We start from the raw sequence: 22,935 nt of genomic DNA, 5'->3' as shown, positions 1-22,935 counted from the left end.
AATAGCAGCTTCTGCATTCCAACAATAGCTGCCACTTACACGGCATGTGTTTGCCGGCCCAGGTACCCGCCTAGCTGAGTCTAATGGACAAGATACATTGCCACACAGCCTTTGTTCTGATCCTTTATCTACAGGGGAGGAAACTGAGGCACAGGAAGAGGCAAGAATACCAAGATTGCAAGGTCTGGCTCTGGGTTTTGTGTTCTCGACCTCTAGGTCACTGGGTTGTGGTAACACAACATTTTGACGATGCGAGGCTGTGCTCTTGCCCTGGAACTACGACCACTTTGCAGGTCACTGTGTGCTGTCTATGTTCAGGGATCGGGCATTCACATCGAGACTGAATGTGGTGTCCAACGGGACACTTTGGAGCAGCAGTGTCCAGGAAACAGAAGCTTGGGCTTCATCAGGCATAAAGCACGAAGACCGAAAATGCTCAGAGCCAGCGTTCAATGGAACTCTGACCTGTGAAGTCTCGATCTGAAGCAGCTCTCTTCATAGCCCACTTCTACGCCCTCCAGGCGGGAGGGGGCCTCCTCCCTGAGATCCCTCAAAGCCCTTCCCCAGCCTCCGCTCTGCAGCACACTGTTAGCAGGGAGCTCGGCTCCCCTTTGATTGCAATTCCAAATAATCCATTGTTTAGGGGTGATTTGTTCCAGGGCTCTGCTTACGGGCTAATGGGCAGCTGTTCGTGGGTTTTCTTTTTTGGCTCATGTTAGATATACAATATAAAGCTAATTAAAATAAATAGCTCGGAGCACAGAGTCATGGGGCTGCAGGGGAAACTTTAGATTGTTTGTGGATGCATTGAGTTCTGAAAAAAAAAATATTAAGTTACTTAGAAACTCACTTCCCCTGAACTGACAGTGAGCTCAGAGAGATGGGATTGTTAAGGAGCATTGCCAAAGAGCAGAAAGCAATGGAGGGGGAGAGTCTTTTAGCTTAATTATTCTTTAATCTGATGCTCCAAGCCAATAGATTTTTCAAATTTAGAATTTAAAAAAGTTTGCCTCTGGTCCATCAGCATGAAGCCCATGTCTGTCAGGATCCTGCGTCAGCCTGTGTGCCCCCGGCACCTCTCCAGTGCTCAGTTCCCATCAGAAAGGGATCAGTGGTTATGAGATGAGGACCCAGGTTCAGTATCCTAGCACCCATCTGGTGGCGTACAGTCACCCCTAACTCCAATTCCAGGAAATCCAACACTTGGCTCTGACCTCTTTCGACAATGGTGTACAGACATACAAGCAGGCAGAACACTCATACATATCAAACGTAGAAAGACCCGGACTTCCAAAGTCATGCCACTCCTTTATTCAGTGATATCCCTTACCTGGCATGTTGTGGGGGCACCTCCATCACTGCTGGTAAGAAAGGTGGTACTGACCATTGATTACATGACATGCCTGCTTAAAAACCATCAATAAGTCTCTATCACTCTAAAGAATGAAGTTCAACTTTCTTGGCACGATATTATGATTCTCTACCCCTGGACCCCACGTCTGCCTAGCACCCATACACAGCTGAAGTTTGCTGTAGCAGGCCTAGAGCATGCCCAGATCGATGCTGCCCTAGACCCCAAGACACTTCTGCATGTGCTCTGCTCTTTAACCAACTCTTGCCTGTCCTCAAACTGGCCCAGTGCCAGCTCCTCCACAGGGCCTGTCTAATGCTCTATATCTGAATCCATCATTCCGCTTCCTCTAAGTACCTCTTCTAGAGAGTCTCCCTTCTTGGAACATAGCATGTCACCTTTTATTGCCCTCGGACTCCATTAACACATACATTTTTGTGTTATCGAATATACACACACACGCACACATACACAAGGAGTGCTTGGATCCAGTTTCACCAAGGAAAATTCAGTTTGACCACAGCCATCACATTCTCTATTCTACTCTGTTCTAATGTATCCATCTACTTGCTTCATATACAAATGCTAGTCATGACCCACCAAATCAATTTCACAGTCCACTATTGCCACACAATTTGTAGTTTGAAAAACAAAGGATCTATTTTAGAGCATTCGCCATGATTCAATGTGGGCTCTGTCTCTTTGAATGTATTCCTTCCCTTTGCTACTAACCATAAGCTCCCTGATGACAGACAAGTAGGCAGGGTTCGTATTGGTGCTACTGTGTGCCCCTCTGGAGCAAGACCTCGAATACATGTGGACAGCACTGAACTGACTTAGATTTGCTAAGCCTTGAAAATTGTTATCTGAAATGTGGTATGTGAGAGTGCAAAGGGCTTCCCTCCAGGGGCCCACTGCTGTCTGGGGATGAGTTTCTGGCTATCAACACTGGGTGCCAGAAGACTGGAAGACAGATGTGCCTGCTCTTTGAGGGAGCTGTCTGCTACAGCTAATGAGGGCACCAAGCCCTCAGGCACAGTCTTGGACAGGAGAGTGGAGGAGCCCTGCTCCCTCCTCCCCCTAAACCACAGGAGGATGGACACATGTAGTCTGAGGGCAGATGTCCAGGCCAGAACTGTGGGGCTGGATGCAGTGAGGTGGGTATCGGTTGCCATGGTAACACAGGTGCACCTGCTGAGGATCGATGTCAATGGTGTGTGGTGTGGCCTTCTAGGGGCATTAGGATACGGATGCTACAGGTGGGGAATCCCCAGAGTGTCATTAACTGTTGAAACTTAGACTCTGGATGCTACAGGCAGGGATCCCCAGGGTGGCACAAGACAAAGCAACAGGCTTCCCCATTTCAGGTGGCAATGGTTGACTGATAATTCCTTGGTCAGAGGTTCACCCAAAGTGGTTCAGAAGCCTGACTTGGGAATAGGAGCCTATCATTTATCTCTGATTTTGTTTTTGGTGGCTAGGTGACCATCGCCAAGTCTTCTCCCTTTTGTCTCAGCTTCCCCTCTCAGAAAAAGTCATCCCCATTGATTACCCCCCACTCCAAATCATTGACATCATAGGTAGGTTGTTTATCTACTTGGTGGGCCTTTCCATTTTGCTAAATGCCAACCATGAAGCCATTCTGACAGTTCCAAGATTCCATAATTCCAAATGCTCTCTATAGTACCACCTCTATCTCTTGTATCCTCACTGATAGACTGGGACTTTGTAAAATAGACTGCAGTGAAGCATTTTGGGAAATAATTCAAGAGGCAGGTTGAGCACAGGAGAAAGAGTGAATGGGGATCTGTTTCAAGGGGAGATGTTGTCATTGGCTATTTGGAAAGGAGAGCAGGTGATGGCAACAGGGAGGTAGGGACTAGAAGAAGTCATATTTACAGAAGGCAGGACTCAGGCTTGGTCCATTCAGCACCACGGACAGCAAAACCAAGGCGCCAAGTGGATCACCAGCTCTGTAGGTGTGAAGACCTTGGAGAGCTCCTGACCACGTAGGTCAGTGTCAGCCTGGTTCCCACAGCAGCTTCTATAGCTGCTGTTGCCCAATGGTCCAGCTATTAACCTCTGCCTGGGACATACTGGGCTAGGACTGTTCTTTTGCTAATGCATGTTTTAAAGGGCCCTTTGCTTCGACCCTGCCCACAGGCTGCCTGGAGTGAGATACTTCATCTCCAGGCTGAGATCCCTTAAAGCCAGGCCTATATTTCCCTCTCATCTGGCCCCTTCTTAAACGTGGAACAGAACTGAACACATAGGGATGGGTCAAGACTGACGTTGTTGCCTCGGATACTGGGAAACTAAAAGAGTGAGACTTGTGGCAAGCCAAGAGAAGGATTGACAAACCCTACCACACTGCGCAACACTTGCAAAGGAGACAACTAAGTCTCTCACATATCCAATGACAGGTTAACCCCACTGCCGAAACTTCAACCACCAAAGTCCAAACCCCTGTCCTGAGGAGCATCGATCTCAAAAGGCAAACACCATGGGCAGCATCCTTTATTTGCCAGATAGTCTTTGTTGCCCTGGGGGGGGGGGAGTGTTGTAATAAGAGCGGCGGGGCTGCGTCCCCGGCACCCAGCCGCCCACATGGCTAGCTTATGTCTCAAAATAATTACACGGAAACTGTACTTTTTTAATCACTGCGGCACTCGGCTGCCCGCATGGCTTTACCCAAAATAATTACATGGAAACTGTATTTTTTTAATCACTGCCTGGCCCATTAGGTCCAGCCTCTTATTGGCTAGCTCTTACATATTGATCTAACTCATTTCTAATATTCTGTGTAGTACCACGAGCTGGCTTACCAGGAAAGATCTTAACCTGCATCTCTCTGGAGTGGGAGAATCATGGCGACTGCCTGACTCAGCTTCGTTCTCTCAGCATTCTGTTCTGTTTACTCCACCCACCTAAGGGTTGGCCTATCAAATGGGCCTAGGCAGTTTCTTTATTAATTAACCAATGAAAGCAACAGATTAATACAAGACCCACCTCCATCAGGGGAGGGGTGAGATAGTCTTTGTTGCCCTGGGGGGAGGGGCGTATTAGAAACAGAGTCAGTGGGCAATTCCTTGACAATGTAAGAGGGGAAGGAAACTTATCCCTCATTTTGTTTGTTGAGGTCCAAAAAGGGAAAGGAAGTGACACAACTGTGGTCACCCACAAGTGTGGGCCTTCCCTGGGGAACACATCCTCCTGAGATGCCATAGAACCAGTTTTTTGTTTGTTTGTTTGTTTATTTGTTTTTCTGGAAGAAAGGAGCCTTCCCCATTGTGCCTAAGTTCCCTGGCAGCCAACTGGGCCATCTCTGAGGGCTGCTGGGATTCCTAGTGACCACATCCACAGAAGGAAGTACCTTAGGAACCACATAGCCCACTTCAATCTCCCTGTTGCCTGAAGTCCAAGTGCCACAGGTTAAAGCATTTAACTGACTCTCATTTTTCTTGCTTGGTGAGAAGAAAGTCTCACCAGCTTCTCCTGCCCTCGTCTCTACTGCCTGGCACGGGCATCAATAATGCATGGAATGACTGACTACCTGCTGAAGAGACCACTGTGGAGGCATAGACAGAGCTGGGTGGCTGAGACACAGTCACGATGCCAACAGGGAGATCCCAAGCCTCCCAAATGAGGTGGACCTCCCCAAAGGAGTGGTTCCGTACAGGACAGTTCGGATGGGCTGGATCTAGGGTCACCTTACATATTTTCTTGGTCTTATCATAATCTTTGGGAAGTAGATGACCAGAGATCAGGTGGCTGGTGATGTCTGCACTTGCTCAGTCCCAGTCTTCCTTAAAAAGCTTGTTGGGCTGAAGCGCTAAGGCTGGGAAGCTGCCATTGCCCAAACCGGGTACTGGGTGGGAAAGAGCCTCTCAGAGCCATCTGCCTATGACACCTAGGGCCAGAGGACGGACACCTTATTGTAATGTGTGGACTCTGATCTCCAGGTTTTGGCTGTCTACACTGGGCCACAAGCTTCCTAATTCCACAGGGCTTTTTGCCCATTGAGTCCTGCCATTTCTGAGTGGACAGAGTGGGGACAGCAGCCTGTACTTATAGGGGACAATGGGGAAGCTGAGTTATGGACACACTGAGCAATTTAATGGTGATCACACTAGGTCCATGAAGGACGGCAGGGTGAGTGGGATCCACTTCACTGTGGATATCATTTCTTCCTCACTAGGCTCTGCTTCTCAGTGCTCAGTGCTACTTATTCCAACCATCCCTAGCAATGCTCAATGGGTCTGTTTCCATGATATTGGCCAGACGTGATGACAGCCTGTGAAGGGATTAAAAAAGGAGGTGAGTTGGGGACCTTGAGATACAGGCTGCTTTAGAACCAAGGATGGGAAGGGAAAGGGGACCCTCCTAAAGCACAGAACTGGAGGTCCAAAGAGCTTGCCAGAGGAAGACAAGTAGTCACTGTGAGAAGAATTAGGCCTGGTTCTCACTCAATGCTCTTGCAAGGTAATGGCTGCTCCAACCCACCCTCCAAAAGCAGAGAAGCCTTCTGAAGGTCGAAAACTCTGCCTCCTTCTGGCAGCCTTGGGTCACCAGATATTCTCAGGTGGGATAGACAGACTGCTTCCTTCCAAGATACAATGCAGAGGCCACACCATCTCAGAATAACAACCTCTGTGGTGTGGGATGTCCCATCATGCCCCCAAACAAGGGTGCTCCTCCTTCTAGGCTCCAGATCACTGCCTACTGCCTCCTCTGCCTGCCCCTCGCTGACTGTTCCCTAGAGGCCACAGGAACTCTAATGCAGACTCAAACACTGTTCCCTCTCCACTTTGACATGTCCCCATGAAGTCAGTGTTTTCTCTTCACGCAGATAAGAAACTAAGAGAATTCAGTATCAACAAAGGCAAGGAAATGAAACCAGCTTCGATGTCCATCAACGATGACTAGATAATAAAAATGTGGTAAAATTCAATGGAATTTTACTCAGCTGTAAAGAAAAGCTGAAACTATGAAAAATGGATGGATCTGGAAAGCATTATATTAAGCGAGGCAATCCAGACTCAGAAAGACAAAAATGTCATATTTGATCCTAATTTTATGTATGTAAATAAGAGAATATGAGAGTGGGTATAGACTATAAAACATCATGGGAGATGAGGTGAGGGAGCAGGGGATGTTGAGGAAGGTGTGGGAGCCTGGTGGCAAAGGAAGGACAGATGTGACATGAAATTGGAAAGGAGTTACTGGGGGCAGCAGTGTAGACAGGGAGAAGGAGGAAGATAAACAGCAAAACCTAATTATTTGTGGTCTCAACAAAACAAAACAAAACAGAATCATTAGCAGCATATGCTAATGAAAACATACTAGGGCAGGAAGATAGCCCAGAGGGAAAAGATACTCGCCTGGACAGCTTTCTAACCTGATTCAAACTCTGGAATCCTCGTAAGGAACTAACTCAGTCAAGTTGTCCCCTGACCTCCACACATATGCTGTGGCGTGTGCCCCACCTCCCACATCATGTATACAGTCGAACACATAATAATGAAATAGTAAAATCCATAAAGTGAAAAAAGGAAAGAGAACTAAGGAACAAATCAAGAGGCAGCCAGTCACCAAGGAATCCCAGCTCTGCACTGAGGCTGCCTCCCACGTCTCCCCAGGCTCCTTGCGTCCCCCTGCCTCCACAGGTACTGCAGACGCACCACCTTTCTGATTGGGGAGCATGGCTGGAGGTGGTCAGCAAGGCCCAAGTGACAGAACTCGAGCACAGCTAAGAACAGGCCCTTTGGGGTGCTGGAGGGTAGGTGTCTTCCCTTAGGAAGGACTCCTGGGCTCCAGACTTCTGTGGTTGTGGTGGTCATCAGAGAGAAGACAGGGAATGGTGCTGAGGGGAGGAGCAGGACAGCAGCACAGGCCAGGTTCCTGGTGATCTTGGACTACATTTCAGATGGCACATCCTGAAAACCAAGCAGCATCCCTCCAGAATTCTTGGTCCTTCACCACGGGGCTATGGACAATCACTCAGCATCTTTGGGTCTTGCAGAATGAAGACCTTCAGTGCCGCCATGGTCCTTCTCTTTCCTGCTCACATACCCTCTCTCTACGGGATGCAATGCTAGCTCAATTCTTTCAGCTCCAGTGAAACACTTCCTCCAGGAAGCCTTCTCCACTTACTCTCCATCCTCCCATTGGCTCTGGCAGCTGGACAGTGCTACTTCACCTAGGAGTCAATGCTACGTTCCCTGGCAGTGTCTTCTGCCTTACCCACTAGAACAGAAACCCTTGGAAAGCAGGGTGAGGCTTTTTTTCTTTTTCTTTCTTTTTTTCTTTTCTTTTTTGGTTTTTCAAGACAGGGTTTCTCTGTAGCTTTGGAGCCTGTCCTGGAACTAGCTCTTGTAGACGAAGCTGGCCTTGAACTCACAGAGATCCACCTGCCTCTGCCTCCCAAGTGCTGGGATTAAAGGCATGCACCACCACCACCAGGCTGCAGGGTGAGGTCTTACATGGCTTTGGGGAACTGCTTTCTCAGCTCCTCGGGGACTTCTGGGGGGCGGTGTGAAAGGCAACACAGCCTGATTTGAAGTGGAGATTCAACAATGTGTCCTGGGGCTGCTCCATCCAAGGGTGGGGTAAGGAGGGGAGTTCAGAAAGACAGATTTGTCTGTCTCCCGGCCTCCTTCCACACAAGGTAGACAGACGCTAGAGCATGGCTGGCCTTTTCCTACAAGAAGTGACAGGGAAGGGTGGCTGGAGGCAGGTGGACAGGTAGTTCTGGTGTCCAGAGAGTCTCCCTATCTGCTCTCTCTTCGCTCTGCCCCCATTAGCTACCTTCTGTGGTGGGGAAACCTGCCCTGATTTCCCTTTGTCTCATCAGGGAAATGGTCCTCACACAGAGGACTTCGTGATTGTGGAAAAGGAAAGTCTGGGTGTGACCATGTCTTCCTGGAGAGAGAGGCAGCCCAGGTTCTGGATCTGCGGCTTCTAACTCCTTGTCTAGAGTCTGTGGTCTGTCTGGAACCCTCAGACCATGGCATAGAAAGGAGGGGCCAGTAGCACATAATGATCTGTGAACACAGGGAGATCAGTGGTAGAGAAGAAAAAGGAAGAGATGAGGAGAGGAGAGAGCTGGAAAGAGAAGACAGAGCGATACAAGGAAGGGAGAGAAGGGGGAGGAAGGAGGAGGTGGGAGAATACTTGGAGACGTGTACTCGGAGAAGTCTGTGCTGTGGGAACTACTTTCCACCATAGCTTTTTGGGTACCTGCCTTAGGGCAAGGCTTTGGTGTGGGGATGTGATCTCTTATACGGGAGAAGGGTCTCACTTGCTTTCTTGGGAGATCAGAGCAGAAGCAAGCTTGTGCAGTTGTTCATATCTCTCTGGGGTAGAATGCTGGGACATGGGGTCTGGTATTTTGTGTCTGTGTTTCCCTTTGAATCCCACTTCCTCTTGTAACTCCTGCATTATTTCTCGCTTTATCTGGCACCCAACATAGGGTCGAACCCATGACCCTGAGATTAAGAGTCTTATGCTCTACTGACTGCACAGATGGGGAGGTGGAATAAAGTGGATTTTAAGTGCCCTGTCTCCCCAACACGTTGCTGCTGAAAACCCACTGCCTTTCTCCCTATAGGTGGGAGACTGAGACCCAGGAAGGATGGGGGCTCACCCCAGCTTATACTGTGCATGGACATTTTAGGATTGGTTTTGGCTGCCCAGGATTTGAACCTAGTTTGGGGAAACATAGGGGTGACAGGGGCCACCTCCCACTGGAGTCTCAGGAGCCCTGGCAGTCAGAACTTGAGCATGTGAGCAGGAATCACTATGTCCCCTAACCATCAGACTGTCTACCCACGAACCAGAGATGAAAGCCCCTCCCTCCAGGGAGCTCTAGACACAGCAGCGTGAGATTGCCCAGCTGGTGGTCAGGAATGATGGCATCAACCATCCAGGGAAAGCAAAACCACCAGGGTCTTCTCAGTGAGTCATTTTTATCCTTGCTCTATTAGAAGGTAAGTTATGTCAGGTCTTCAAGCCTCTGTTTCCCCATGTGTAACATGAGGACAGCCCCAAGTCTCCATCTGGGGCATGGTAAGTAAAGTAGGCACCAGTATAGACACACCAGGGTTCAGGGTGCTAGAGGGGACACAGGCACTAAGATGGTTCTGCTATGGACTCAGGTGTGTGGCCCTGCCCAGGGCCATTTCTTTGGGACCTTGCCTTCTCTTCCTTTGGTCATTGTCTGCTGGGACATCTAGTGATAATCGCTACATAGGACCAGTCACAGCTTTGGCGTGCTCTCAGATACCTGTCCCCAGTCATCCCAACAGCTGCCCCAGACCTCACCTCCACTCTGGTGCCCTGCGGCTCTCTTGGGCTGTTGCTGTCCCATCAGCTAGTTCTTGGATGCCTCTGCTTAGAGATTCCCTCAATGCCTCAAAGCCAGCAATCCCTCACTGTGTTCAGCCATTTCTTTTCAGCAATTCCTGGTCCTTGCCATCTCCTCTCCCTCTTGCCCAAGGTCACTGGCCTGGAAACCCTCCTCTGCTCCCAGAGTGCCTTCTCCACCAGAGGGCTGTTGCAGTGTTCTAAGCCTTCCTCTCCCCGCCTGAGAAGGAGAGGACCTCAGCTTAACCCCTCTCTACTCACAATCTTGCCCAGGGCTCCATCCTATACCTGCAATAAAGTCCTTTGCAGCACTGTGCATCTTCAGGTCTCCATGCCCCTCTCTGGGGTCTTATAAGCTTTTGTCCTAATACGTTCTGTGACGTTCCATAGCCTCAAAGCACTAAGCACACCCTATTTGTAGGCCTTCTGTTATCTTTTTGGCCAGGTACACCTCCCTCTACTTATCATATATCTACCTGCCAAATCAAATGTGCCTCAAAAGAGCAGTTCAGAAGGCTGAGTCCTCCCTGAGCCCCCAGACTGGAGGCTTGTGTCTTCTCAGGTCCTCATTGCAAACTGAGCTGTCACTCCTGGAGATTGTGCTGCCCTGAGGTTGCTGGGGGATCATGGCTCCCTGCCTGGCCTGGTCCACAGGAGCTAGCTAGCTGTCCCCCACCTCTGGGCTCTGCAACCAGGGCCTGGAAACAGCTGGGCCTTTGGGGGGGGGCAGGAGTGGGATTGTGGGTAATAGGTCCTCCTGGTAAGCCTGGCACCTGGCGGTGATTAGCACTTAGTGGTTCTGTGGCAGGTCCTCTGTGCTCAGCCGAGTTAACAGACCACAGAGATGTGTGCAGACACGACCATCCCCACAGGGCGTTTCCTATCCTCAAGCAATTCCTCTGAGAAGCTGGGCTTCGGGGAGGAGAAAGGGTGATTGGGACATGATGAGATTAGGGCGCTCTTCCCTCAGGCTTTTCCCTGAATGGTTCTGTCCCCAGCCCTTTCGGAAGAAGGATCCCACTGAAAAGGCCGACAGAAGGAAGCTGTGGTGCCAGGCTGGCCGGAGGTAGGAGGAACATCAATCAGGTATTTCCACGGCTGTCACATGCCTCTTCCGGCCAGGGTGACTGCACCCTCCCAGCTCCAGGTATCTCTCTAAGCTAACACCCCACCCCCAGCTCAATGTTCCCCAGGAGCCTAGATGCAGGCAGCACTTTGGTCCAGTGAAGAAAATTGTTCATTAGACACCAAGGTCTAATTGCCACCATATTTACCAGCCTCAGTGGTATCCTGATCTTTTTTCAGCTTCTCATTTGGTTTGATAGAAGGGTTCTGGTACGTGATGTCCCTGCCCCTCCTTCTTCCCATAATCCTCTGGCTTTTTCCTGAAGCAGTGCAATTATCGCTGTGCATCTATCTATCTATCTATCTATCTATCTATCTATCTATCTATCTGCAATTGCGAGGTCAGTCTCAACACAGTACAGTCGCTGTAGCTGGCCCATAGTAGGTGCTCAACATATCAGTTATATCATGCTGCGCTGGGCTCTGGTCTGGAGGAAAGGGTCAGGCACTGCCCTGCGCAGGAGGGCTTCCAGGTGGGTGGAGGGAACAGGGCCAGGGTAAGAGCTGAGGCAGAGCTTTCTCAGGCTTAGTCACCCTTCTGCATTAGGTACCTGATCTCCATTGCCCAACTCCATGGAGGTCACATCCTAAAAATGCAATTTTGTTTGTTACTCCTGGGAGGGAGCTTGCAGTCACTCTTTCTTCTTGCATACTTCCTGGGTTGGGATCCTCACTACCTACCCGTGAGATGTGTTTTAACCGTGCTCAGGAGGCATTTCTCAGGAGGTGGGGAGACCTTCCTTGCGGTTCCTCTACCTCCTCTATGTCCTTTTATTAGAGACATCCACTCCTAGCTTCTTCAGAGCAGGCTGCTCCTCTCTCCCAGGGAGCATGGCCTGGCCCTGGTGCAGGCACTGCTTCTTTCTTAAGTATCCATAAGCTGAAGGCCTCCTTCCCCTCAGAGAGCAGGAGCATGCGTGTGTATGCGGTGATGGAGGTGGAAGCTCACAAACAGTCACAGAACCACTAAGATGTAAAGGCTGTAGACAGACAGCTTGCCACAGTGTCTCAGCAGTGCCCTGTTAGCAGGTAGCGCTGGACAGGTGAGGGTGTCTGGGTGGGCTAGCCATGGCTACCCACAACCTCCCAGAGCACAGCGCGGCTCCCATCAGACCTTCCACTTGTGTTGACATGAACATTCCTCCCCCCAACTGAGTCCCCCGACCATCACTCTCGCCCCTGGCTTCCCTCTTCATCAGCTTGCCAGCAGGAAGGAAGCTGCAGGCTGTTCTTCCCGGGAGGTGGGGGTGTGGTCCTGATTCAAAACCACTGGTGTCTGAGGTTGCACAGAGGTAATGCTGCCCAGGGCTTCAGACTCACAAGCCCACTGAGCGAGTCCCAGAGATTAGGGGACAGATGACACTTCATTCCCTCTGACCTCCCAGAGTCTAGGCTCCCTAACATATGCGCTCACCTCCTTCTGATTTCTCCTCTCCAGTGCTAAGGTCTGGTTACCTTAGTCACAACGTGAGTACAGGATTGGGGCCTTAACATCTATAGGCTGTGTCGCCTTAGAGATGGAGAGCGCTGTATCTATTCATACAATTCTCTCTATTTAGACGAAACCCGAACGATAGAACTTCAGGCACCTGAACAAATAGTGCAGGGGACACTTGACCCAAAGGAGAAGAAGTATTTCCTACTCTCTTGCTTTCTCTTTCCAAACGTATAGCACAAAAACTCTGGGCAAACCACTGCCTAATCCGGGTTAGAAGCGCCATAGGGTTAGGAACAGAAGGCGAACCCCCACGTTTGCAGAACCCCCGGGGTAATTGCTACAGTGATACGAAGGCCCTGGGTGGGTGTCCGATTCAGGGTCCAGAGCCCTTCTTCACAAACCGCCTTTCTGGGAAGCGGGCAAGCGAGGGGTACTCACGGGTCGTGTTGTATTTGATGCCATTGAAGTACTCGGGACACGGTCTCTCCACTAGGGCTCCGGGCGTGCTCTGGGGCCAGCAGGTCCCGATCTGGTCCAAGGTCGTGTTGCAGTAGGAGTAGGAACCTAGTGACAGGAGGGAGCGCAGTGGGGCTCAGAAGGATGGCCCAGGAGCTGCACGGGGTGCCGGGGTGCCGCTCAGACCCGCTCTAGGAAAGCGCTGGAGAGCTAACCCACGTGTGGCTAGTCCGCTCGCCTCCTGCCTACCCTCGGGGTCCGGGGGCAGCCCCCACCCGTCCAGGAGCAGCTCTTCGGCCAGCGCCAGGCTGCAGTTGGCCTCCAGCAGGCTGTGGAGCAGCGCCGCGTCCATTGCGCCCCGGAGCCGCGCGCGGAGGGAGTGGGAGTGCGCGCCCCGCGTGGCTGCGAGGGAGCGGGCGCGACGGGGAGCGGCCAGAGAGCGCAGCGTCCAGCTCCCTGCCCGCCTACCCCGAACCAGTCGGGCAGCTCCGGGGCGCCGCAAGCGATCACGCCTAGCTGCGGAGCCAGGACCTTAGCCAAGACCCGTGGGCTCAAGGAGCTGCGGGGCCGCCCGCTAGACCACGGCCAATGGCGGCGTCGGGGGCGGGGCTCTGTCTCCTGCCCCGTCGGACCCGCTGCCCCCAAGCGCTCTCAGTCCAACAAGTCGCGAGAATACTGGCGTGGCTGGCTATCTACTATCTGGGTTGACAGAATATCCCCTCTGAAGATCAAGGGTCGCAGGCTCCGGAGCTGCAGGACACCCACTACATCATTCTATACTCATACCCGGCCCAGTTGGGTGGCTCTTGACCAGAATTTTTTTCTGAAGGACATTTAAAATTGGGTAGGGGCAACCAGTCAGTACAGGAGCAGATTTCAGCCCTCCGATGGAAATGGAATGAAGGTGCCCAGGAGGGTAGCAGCAGAGAGGTCCACCCGACAGGATCTAACAGAGGTGATCAAACGGATGGAGTAGGTAGGCGGAATTCAGATGGAGCTAGGAACCAGGAACAACATCGGGTTTCACAATGACAGATTTGCCACCAGTGACAAGATGGGGCTATTTTGGAAGAAATTAATTAAAATTATGTAGAAGACTTGACGGTCTTAGTGTCCTGGGCACCAGATAGAGTAAGTTAGAGGTGAGAAAACGGTCTCTCTTCCTCCTGGGTTATGCAGGGCCATCTGATGAGGGGAGAAAAAAGTTGTCAGTCTTCCCCACCAGTAGGTGTGGAGGAGTGATCACCCCTCTAGAGAATTTGTTGGGTCCCCCAGCATTGCTTGCCTGGGGATTAGTTGGACCCAACTGCTTCAGAGTGCTCAAGATGGGCCTAGAGCTCATGGCTGTGAAGTGGGTAGGTGGGCCTATAGCGCACACCTGCGAAGTAGGCCTAGGTTCTGCATAGGTGCGTCTAAATTCTGCTTTGTCTCTCCTCTCTGCCACGTTGCTCAAGGCAAGAGTTTTGCCTTTTTAGGTTTTTCTCCTTCAATGGCGTGTTCTCTGTGATCCTCCACTGCCCACAGAGTCCGTGGTCTTAGAGGCTCTAGAACCATTCCCATGCCCCTGCACCCTCCATAAGGAACCAGGTGAAGAGCTGGTGCTCCAGGTGGGGGAGGCCAAGAGCAGGCCAGAGCCTTCTAGAGTCTTCCTAGCCTCCATATTAATGCTGTTGTCACTCCCAAGCAGGGCAAGTGAGTGTGTGAGAGAGGGAGTGAGCAACGAGACCAGACGGAGCCCTGGAATCTCTCCAGGACCTGCCAACCGTCAGGGAGACCTACAGAGCTCCCCAATAGATGTATCCTCTGCCTCCTGAACAGACAGTTAGCCCCCTGGGCCAGCTCCTGGCAGAGCCTTAGGTCAGAGCATGACTGGCTGGGTCGGGTCCTCACAGAGATGTTGTCTCCTTCACCAGCAAGGGATGACCCTTCACACAGCATCACAGCACAGCCTAAGAGGAATCCTTGGTTCATCATTAGAGCTCGAAGACACATACCGCGTTAAGGAGGTAGTGAGCCCAAGCCACATGCTGCTTTACACGCAGATTTCTGCAGAACAGGGATTGGCCTAGGTGACCTGCACTGCTTTAGAGTTTCCTCGGGGAAGGGACCAGTTCAGTGTCAGGGTCAAAAGTGACTGTGCACCCTAAATGTGTGAACAGCTAAGATCTCTAGGTTCCCAGAATGTGGTACCATTTCTCCGTAATCTCATATTTCCATCATCCAAGATGTAACTTAAGGAGACCAACTGACTTCTCAGCTCACTTTAATGTTGTCAAATGGGTGGCCATAGCATCCCAGGGCTGCCAGCCAGTCCTACCACAGACCCAAGATAGGCAAAAGGGGACATGTATTTAGAAGTCTGTGTGTCCCAGGCCGGCGGGGTCACGGACATTGGAGAGTCAGTTCGCGGAAGTGCGGCAGGTACCAGAGAGTGGCCTGCGGTGAGGCATGAGACCACCACCGATACCAGCTATGGTGGTGATAACCACGGCCAAGCCAGCTTAGATACATCGACTGCGCAGCCCCATACATGCCATCAGATAGGCCTATAGAGTACCACAGAAGCACTCCTGCACTCAGACAAAGTCACACACACTGTCATTTACCCCCACCACCACCATGCAAATGCCAAGGAGACAACAAGGCTTACAGCGATGGCCATTGCTTCTCTGAGGGGCTGTCCTCCATGGGACTGTGCAGACAGGGAGTCTGTTCAGGGGTAGCTAAGGACAAACAATAAGGTCTCCTGGAAGGTATAGTGAGGTGTGGGGCATCTCTCTTAACCTACAACATTGAGGGATGCTCCAGGTCACCTCTTCTGCAAGCCCATCTAAAGACAAAAGAGGTGACATGGTCTCCTGGTGTTCAACAATGGGTCCAAGCTGTGGGACCAGGAAAGGTCCATTAGTGATCACCCCACCCCACATAGTCAATGTACAGACAGGCAGTAGGAGACCCAGAGGAGGAAGAGCCAATCCCTTGTCCCGTTCATCCAGGCTGCGCTCATCTGTGGATCAGCTAGACGGGGCCCCGTTTCCTCCGCAGGGCAGATGAAAAGGACATCTCCAGTTGTGATCATGCCATTTGATTTCCATGGTTAGCTTTGCATACCCTCCCATGCAGAGCCTATATCTTTGGCTTGGTAAAGAAGAAGCTTTGTGATCACCCTCCCCTTCCTCACCCCGTTGCTGGCTGAGATACCCTTTGGAAGACCCTACTTTCAAAAGACCTCTGTACCTCTGCCATGCTGTGCCCACCATTTAGAATGCCTTTCAGCTCTGCAGTCCGGTCCAGCCTCTCTCATCTTCCCTCAAGCATGTATCTGTGGTCTCAACTCTCCTGCCCCTACTACTCAAGATGCTTCCCTGATACTTCTCTGTGTAGGGTCTCGTGTAAGTCTCACTAAAGCTCTACCAACCTAAGACTTTATGGTTTCTCCAGCACCCATCAGAATGTTCTAGGGATAGTAGCCATTGCATGGGAAAAAAATAAAAACCAAGTTCCTTGACCTTGGGACTAGGGAAAACCTAGGGTTCTGTCTCCCTGACCAGACTTTCTGCTCCCTTGACTAACACTAGTATTCCTATCTGTGCACACATGAGTGTGTGTGTGTATGTGTGTGTGAGTGTGTGTGCATGCACCTTGGACTGGAAAGCTACCTCAAAGATTCCTTAGATGCCTTTGGACCCTTATATTATCTATGAATAGAAAAATAATATGCCTCCCAATAATGCCCTAGCGTTTTCAACTATATGTAAATGCATCTGTGGTGAGTAAAATAGAAATATTTTATTAAAAGCAGCTTGCTGGACGTTATAATTGCCCCCCCCCACTGTGTGTATTTTTTTAATTTATTTGGACCACAGGGGCATACAGCCCAATTGGTCATAGTCTTTGAATCACGGTCTTTGGTCATCATCAGCCCACACATGGCCTAACTTTATTTTACGGTCTTTTCTCTTATGGAGGTTTGTGTATAGCAGTAATCACAATGAGCTGGCCGCCCAATCTGGAGCAGATATTAGCAGTCATCCCCATATTTATCCATGCCCGCCTTCCCGGAGGGAACATTCTCTTGAATGCTGCATTTGTCACTCCTGGCTCTTCTTATTGTCAGTTCTTTACATGGAAGAGTCTCGGAACAATCGTGAGTGTGGCTTTGCTTGGTTGCACATGTTTTAGTCATTGTACATTCTCCTAACTAGTGGGAGCAAGATAAGAGGCACTCGCAGGTGAGGAGCAGAGAAGCAATTACTGCGGCCCTGCAGACATCCTAACAGTTCACAAGTCCACCCCAGGGCCGTGGCTAATGAGGAATGATGTCTCCCCACAGTGGCTGCTAGGCAGCGTCACAGAGACGTGCTAGATGAATATTTAATAACACAGGAAACATTCACTCTCCGTTATTAGAGAAAAACAGGTTAGACAGCTATGGACACAATCACAGATCATTTCTGGTGAAAAAAAATAAAAAATGAGAAAAATCCCCAAATCCCAAAACGCAACATGAGACTCTGTGGACGATGAACTCCTAAGGGACACAAAACACTGTCAAAATTGTTGGGCAGTAAGATAACGTGTTCTTATCTTATGATTCAAAGAGATTTGCCACCAAATTTTTGCGTAAATAGCATGGGTGCCTTTGGTCAGCAGAAGGAGGTCTTAAAAATTAGGCAGAGGGGGCTGGTGTCAAAAAGAACCTTCTCCCTGAGCACAGGTTGGGGGTGGGGCATCTGTGCTACCTTTTCAAACAGAGAGGTGGGGAGGAGGCCAGGGAGAGGCCAGGGTGTCTTTGAACAGCAGTTCTGCCTCAGTTGAGAAAGTGCAAGAACGGATGGCCCTCCTGAAGTAAGAGACCTCTGGTCTTCTCTATGTCCGCTAGGCACGGCCCATGCTGTCTGTCCCCACTGCCAAAGTGTGCCTCTTACACAGACTGAAACTTTATTGCTAGTAGGTGAAGAAATAGAGGCATAGACTGAGTGGTACCCCTCCAAATTCACATGCTGAAATCCAAAGTCCCAGGACCCCAAAATGTGACCTTAATTGGGTCTGGGGTCTTTACAGAGGTGATTCAAATAACAAGAATGCAATTTGGCCAGTAGACCCAGTCCAATATGTTGAGTGGCCTTTTGAGAAGAGGAGGTGGGACAGAGTCTCAGAGGGAAGACCCTGTGAGGACAGGAAAGGTCTGCAAGCCAGAGAAAGAGGCCTCAGGATAACCAACCCATGCTAACGCTTGACCAGGTCCTTCCAGACTCCAGAACGGAGAGAAAATGAGTCGGAACCCATCAAGCTGCCCAGTATAGTGCTTTGTCACAGCGGTCAAGGAAACTCTATAGATAGGTTACCTTCCCAAAGTCCCATAGCTGCTAGATGGAGGAGCTGGAACAAGGGTGGCCTGTGACTAATTCTGAAGAGCCCCACAGCAGAGGTGTAAGTGGTAGGATTTAACCCTTTTGATGCCTGCCTCGGGTTCTATTTGGATGTCCCGGGCTGGCTAGCATTCCTGTCCACTTGAGCCCTGACAGAGACTCTGAGCCACAGAGCACCCTCACCCTACCAGCCCTGGTTGTCCTGAAAAAACACTCTGTAGACTAGACTGGCCTTGAACTCACAGAGATCTGCCTGCCTCTGCCTCCCAAGTGCTGGGATTAAAGGCTTGTGCCACCACTGCCTGGTTTACCTGTTCCTCACTCCCTGCTGTTTCTGGGACCCAGCCCTTGGAAGTCCAGGAGACGGGGTGAGGCCCTAGAGATCTCTCCCAGGACCCCTCTGCCCAGCACTTCTGTAGCACTTTCCCTGACACTGTGAATCAGCGTCAGGAAGCCCCAGAGGGGCAGACCCCAGAGCCTGGCTGCTGTTTCACAGGGCCATACTGGGGTGAAGCCTGTAGCCATGGCAACTAGAGATGTTTTAACGCCTTCTGCTAGTCTTGTCTTTTGACTGAGTTTGAAAACAGAAGGGTCATCCTCTCGTTGGGCTCCCGAACACACCAGTCTAAGCCAGTTTCTTTTCTTTCTTTCTTTCTTTTTTTTTTTTTTCTCTTTCAGGTGCCCATGCAGGGACAGTGAGCAAGAAGAGGCTCACTAGCCAAAATCTTGTCATCGATCAAGAGCCTGAGGCTCAAATGGGGAAGGAAACTCTGCAAAGACCACAAGGAAGAGACCGAGCCAGGCACTGGAGCCAGGTCTCTGCAGATGACCTGAGCTTCCTTGCTCAAGCTCTGGGTCTCCCTTCAGCTTCCAGGGGTACTGCAGGATGGGGTGGAGGTCGGAAAGCATACATACCCGAAAGGTCGATGAGCTTCGTCGTCCTGTGACAGTGCCGTTCCAAAAGTGCCCACAGGGGCTGGTCCTGGAGCACCTGGCCTGGTCGGACCACCTAGGAGAGCAGAGGCGAGGGTTATTGACCAGGCCTGGCTGGCCATTGACAGCATCTGCCTGCTCCACCCAGCTGAGGGACAGCTGAACAGGGAGATGTCCAGGCTCCTTTGGAGAGCAGCATTTTGACCTCACTTGTAGCCCCCACAAAGGCTGTGATCTCAGAAAGAACAACTTTGAGGCAGGAGCATCCTCCTTTCATCAGCCCCAAAGCTGGTTCCTCCCCTACTGGATGAAACACACCAAGTCTAGTGCCCTGCTCTCTATCACAAAAGTCCTCAGAAAATAACTTCAAGAGGGGCTTTCTGCGTGTTGGGCCCTGTGATGACCTTAGGTGTCCCAGCCAAGGTGTATGTATCCTAAGCTTATAGAGAACGGAGGCGGGAAAGGCAGGCTGCAGCTTAGCTTTTCTAGCCCACGTAGATGGGAGAGACATAAAGGGCCTGAGGTTAATACATGGGAGAGACGACTAAGCAGGTCCTGGAGGACTTCCTGCAAGAGGAGGAATTAGATGATAACAGAAGGATGAGCAGGTAAAAAAGAAAGGACTATGACCCCTGCTTAGTCACCCATCAGGGAGCAGATGTGACAGTGGAAATCCAACTCAGAAAACAAAGTTGTGTAGGATCCCATCTTCCAGGAAAGTCTTCAGCATGATTGCTGGGCACAGTGGATAAAGCAAATGGGAGGGCGTTTTCTGGTGAGAATGATGGATTAATGACCGGCTTTATGGAGGGAACTAGGGTGGCAGCATGGAAGGGATCATGATGAAGTGGGTTTTAAAATGTGAATAGGAGTTTGCTTAGCTAATAAGGTCCCTACCTACATGGGGAGTACAGCGTGAGCAAAGACAGAAGGAAAAAAAAGGCGTAAGACTAGATTAAAGCAAAGCATGCTAAAATTCTAACCCTTGTCCCTAGCTCCTCCCAAGACCACGCTTCTCTTACTCTGCAACTGGCATGCAAGTGCATGTTCTCGTGTGTGTGTGTGTGTGTGCATGCACGCGTGTGCTTTTGGGTTCCTCCCAGCCCTGTCACTTTTGATTCTGAGACTGCAGAAGGCATTGTTCCCTTAACAGGCAGCTGTCTTTCTCTTGCTTCTCGGGTTTCTTTACTGGACAGATGAGCACATGTTTGCCCCTGGATGTCCCCATGGTCTGAAGCCCTCAAACATCACATTTAGCATATTTAGTCTACTTCCTGGGCTGGGGCTGAAGGCTGAACACTTGGTTTCCCCATGCTGGCTTGGAACTGCTGATTAATAACCCCACTACTCAGACGGCAAGTTTGTGCCCGTAGCTTAATGAACCTCGTGGACAGTCCCAGGAGCCCGGAGAAATTTGGAGCAGGGAAAGAGGAGAGAGAGAGAAAGAGAGAGAGAGAGAGAGAGAGAGAGAGAGAGAGAGATCCAGGCTATGGCAGGTCTCTTGCTGAGCAAAACACATGGGGATGAGGACAGGAGTGCTGTGCTCAGCATAGGGGCACATTGCTCCACACTGGGCAAGAAGAGCTGGCCAGAGTGGGCTTTGAAATCTTCCCACACCTTGGTTCTGTCTCTCCTAACCCCTCCTTCTTTGGGTCCAAAGTTGGTAGAGCCAAAACCTTTCCCTTCCTTCCTTCCTTCCTTCCTTCCTTCCTTCCTTCCTTCCTTCCTTCCTTCCTTCCTTCCTTCCACTTTTTCTTTCCTTTTTCAGGATCTGCCTGGTTACATTTGATTAAGTTCAAGCCCATAGCTCACCCGGCAGGTGCCTATTTTGAGCAGAGACCCTGGTGGCAGTTGAGACTGCGGATGGGTAGGGAAAGGGCAGCATTGTGGGGTAGTATGGATGGAGTTTCAGCTATCCCTATACTCAACCTCCTAGGGGATATTGCTTCTATACCACGTGGCTTTGGCAAGGCTACTGAACGTCTCTCAGTCTTAGTCGTCTCATCTCTTCAAGGGACCCTGAGCTCCTGAAGACATGGCCTCCACCCCCTTCACCAGACTTAGTCTTGGTGCATAGTGAATGGTGGTCCTGTCTTGTCAAGACTTCCAGCGCTCTGGGAAGCCTGGATTGAAAACTGAATCCAAAGGGGAAGTGAGTGCGGAAGTGGCAGGATGACTGTTGAGACAAGAAATGACCTCATGAAGCAAATGAGCAAAGGTTCAAGGTTGCCAGCAAAACCTGGTTAGGGATGCTGTTGGGGGATGGAGGATGCAGATGAGAGGAGGATACAGGCCAGCAGAACCTGGTTAGGGATGCTGTTGGCAGGGTTGGAGACAGTGAGAGATAAACACTTTTCTGAGTAGTGCTTGCTGTGTGCTGGGCACAGCTCTAAGCTCAGCCCAAAAGACAGCTCATTTGCTCCTTGTCACAGCTTGGGAGGCTGTGAATAACCCCACTTCACAGAAGCCAAGGCCACACAGCAGGTAAGAGCCCAGGGCAAGATTCCAGCCCAGACAGCCCAATGAGCTATGCATACTGGTCTATTACGCATAGAGAAAGCTTCTATATAAGAATGTGGCGTGAGCCGGATAGTGGTGGCGCATGCCTTTAATCCCAGCACTCGGGAGGCAGAGGCAGGTGGATCTCTGTGAGTTCGAGATCAGCCTGGTCTACAAGAGCTAGTTCCAGGACAGGCTCCAAAACCACAGAGAAACCCTGTCTCGGAAAAAAAAAAAAAAAGAATGTAGCATGAGATCTACAGAGGCCAATAGGACATTAGCCCAAATGTGGCATTCAGTTGCCCCAGAAATAAGAAACCTCTCGCCTTGCCACATAAGAGCAGAGTGGAAGGTGGGGAGACCTCACAGACAGCTCAGTGGACGGGAGGCGGGTGAAGCCTCCTCAGGCCAGAGTGCCAAGTGGGAAGATGAGAAATTTGCACTGGGATATCAGGAGATAGAAAGGAGCCTCTGTTTGGCCTTGGTCCCTGGTCCACCATGACATGGCACTCCTGAAGACCCATGAATTCCCGAGTGCCAGGTGTCTTTTCCCCCTTTCTCCATGTCAACTGGCATCTGAAACAGATGTTTTCCTGGGGTCTTGAGCTGTTCTAGTTCAGTACTGGACACAAAGAAGGGTCACAGGGCCTGGGTTGCCCACAGGCTGAAACCTGGGAGCCTGGATCTATGCAACTGTTACCCGAGAGGCCCAGCTAAGCCCTCAGTGAAGGCTCTGTGCCACCTCCACAGAGTCAGAGAAGAATGGAATGCAGAAGTCCAGAGGGGGAGTCCAGGGAACTAGAGATCTGCCTGGTGTGCATGGAACAGCCTTTGTTTTCTTTGGCCATCACTCTCTATTCTGACGGGCCAGCTTTGACTTCTATACTATTCTTGGCTAGCCTGGGACCAGAGAGCTGCCTTTGTCCTCACCTCTACCGCGGGAGTCCCAAGTAGGTCAGGGTCCACATCTGTACTCAGGGTTCCTAACCATGGCCTGGTACATAGCAAGTGTGCAACAAATGTTTGCTGATTGACTATGTGACTAGATGGATGGATGGAAGGAAGGATGGATGGATGGATGGATGGATGGATGGATGGATGAATGGAAGGATGGATGGATAGATGGATGGATGCATGCATGCAGGGAAGGATATAAGGATGGATGGATGGATGGATGAATGGAAGGATGGATGGATAGATGGATGCATGCATGCATGCAGGGAAGGATATAAGGATGGATGGATGAATGGAAGGATGGATGGATAGATGGATGGATGCATGCATGCAGGGAAGGATAGAAGGATGGATGGATGGATGGATGGATGGATGGATGGATGGATGGATGGGACCTGTTACCTGGGCTGGGTAGAACCACACCCAGTTCCAGGAGTTTGAGT

At 50.7% G+C, this 22,935-nt stretch overlaps 1 protein-coding gene across 1 annotated transcript in view; it reads right to left on the bottom strand.

Moving 5' to 3' along the window:
• Positions 1-13,099, bottom strand: part of Crhr2 (corticotropin releasing hormone receptor 2) — a 29,063-nt gene extending 15,964 nt beyond the window's left edge. Inside the window, exons 1-2 of the mRNA XM_057791806.1 lie at positions 12,984-13,099; positions 12,717-12,842 (exon numbers count right to left, since the gene is read on the bottom strand). Of these exons, the coding sequence (XP_057647789.1) occupies positions 12,717-12,842; positions 12,984-13,086 (229 nt within the window). The 5' untranslated portion in view covers positions 13,087-13,099. The remainder of the gene's footprint in view (positions 1-12,716; positions 12,843-12,983) is intronic.
• Positions 13,100-22,935: the final 9,836 nt, after the last annotated feature.

This window comes from Chionomys nivalis, chromosome 1 (genome assembly GCF_950005125.1).
Source record: "Chionomys nivalis chromosome 1, mChiNiv1.1, whole genome shotgun sequence".
NCBI lineage: Eukaryota > Metazoa > Chordata > Mammalia > Rodentia > Cricetidae > Chionomys > Chionomys nivalis.
Note: the sequence above shows the minus strand (reverse complement) of the source record. Positions and strands in the feature narration are given on the sequence as shown.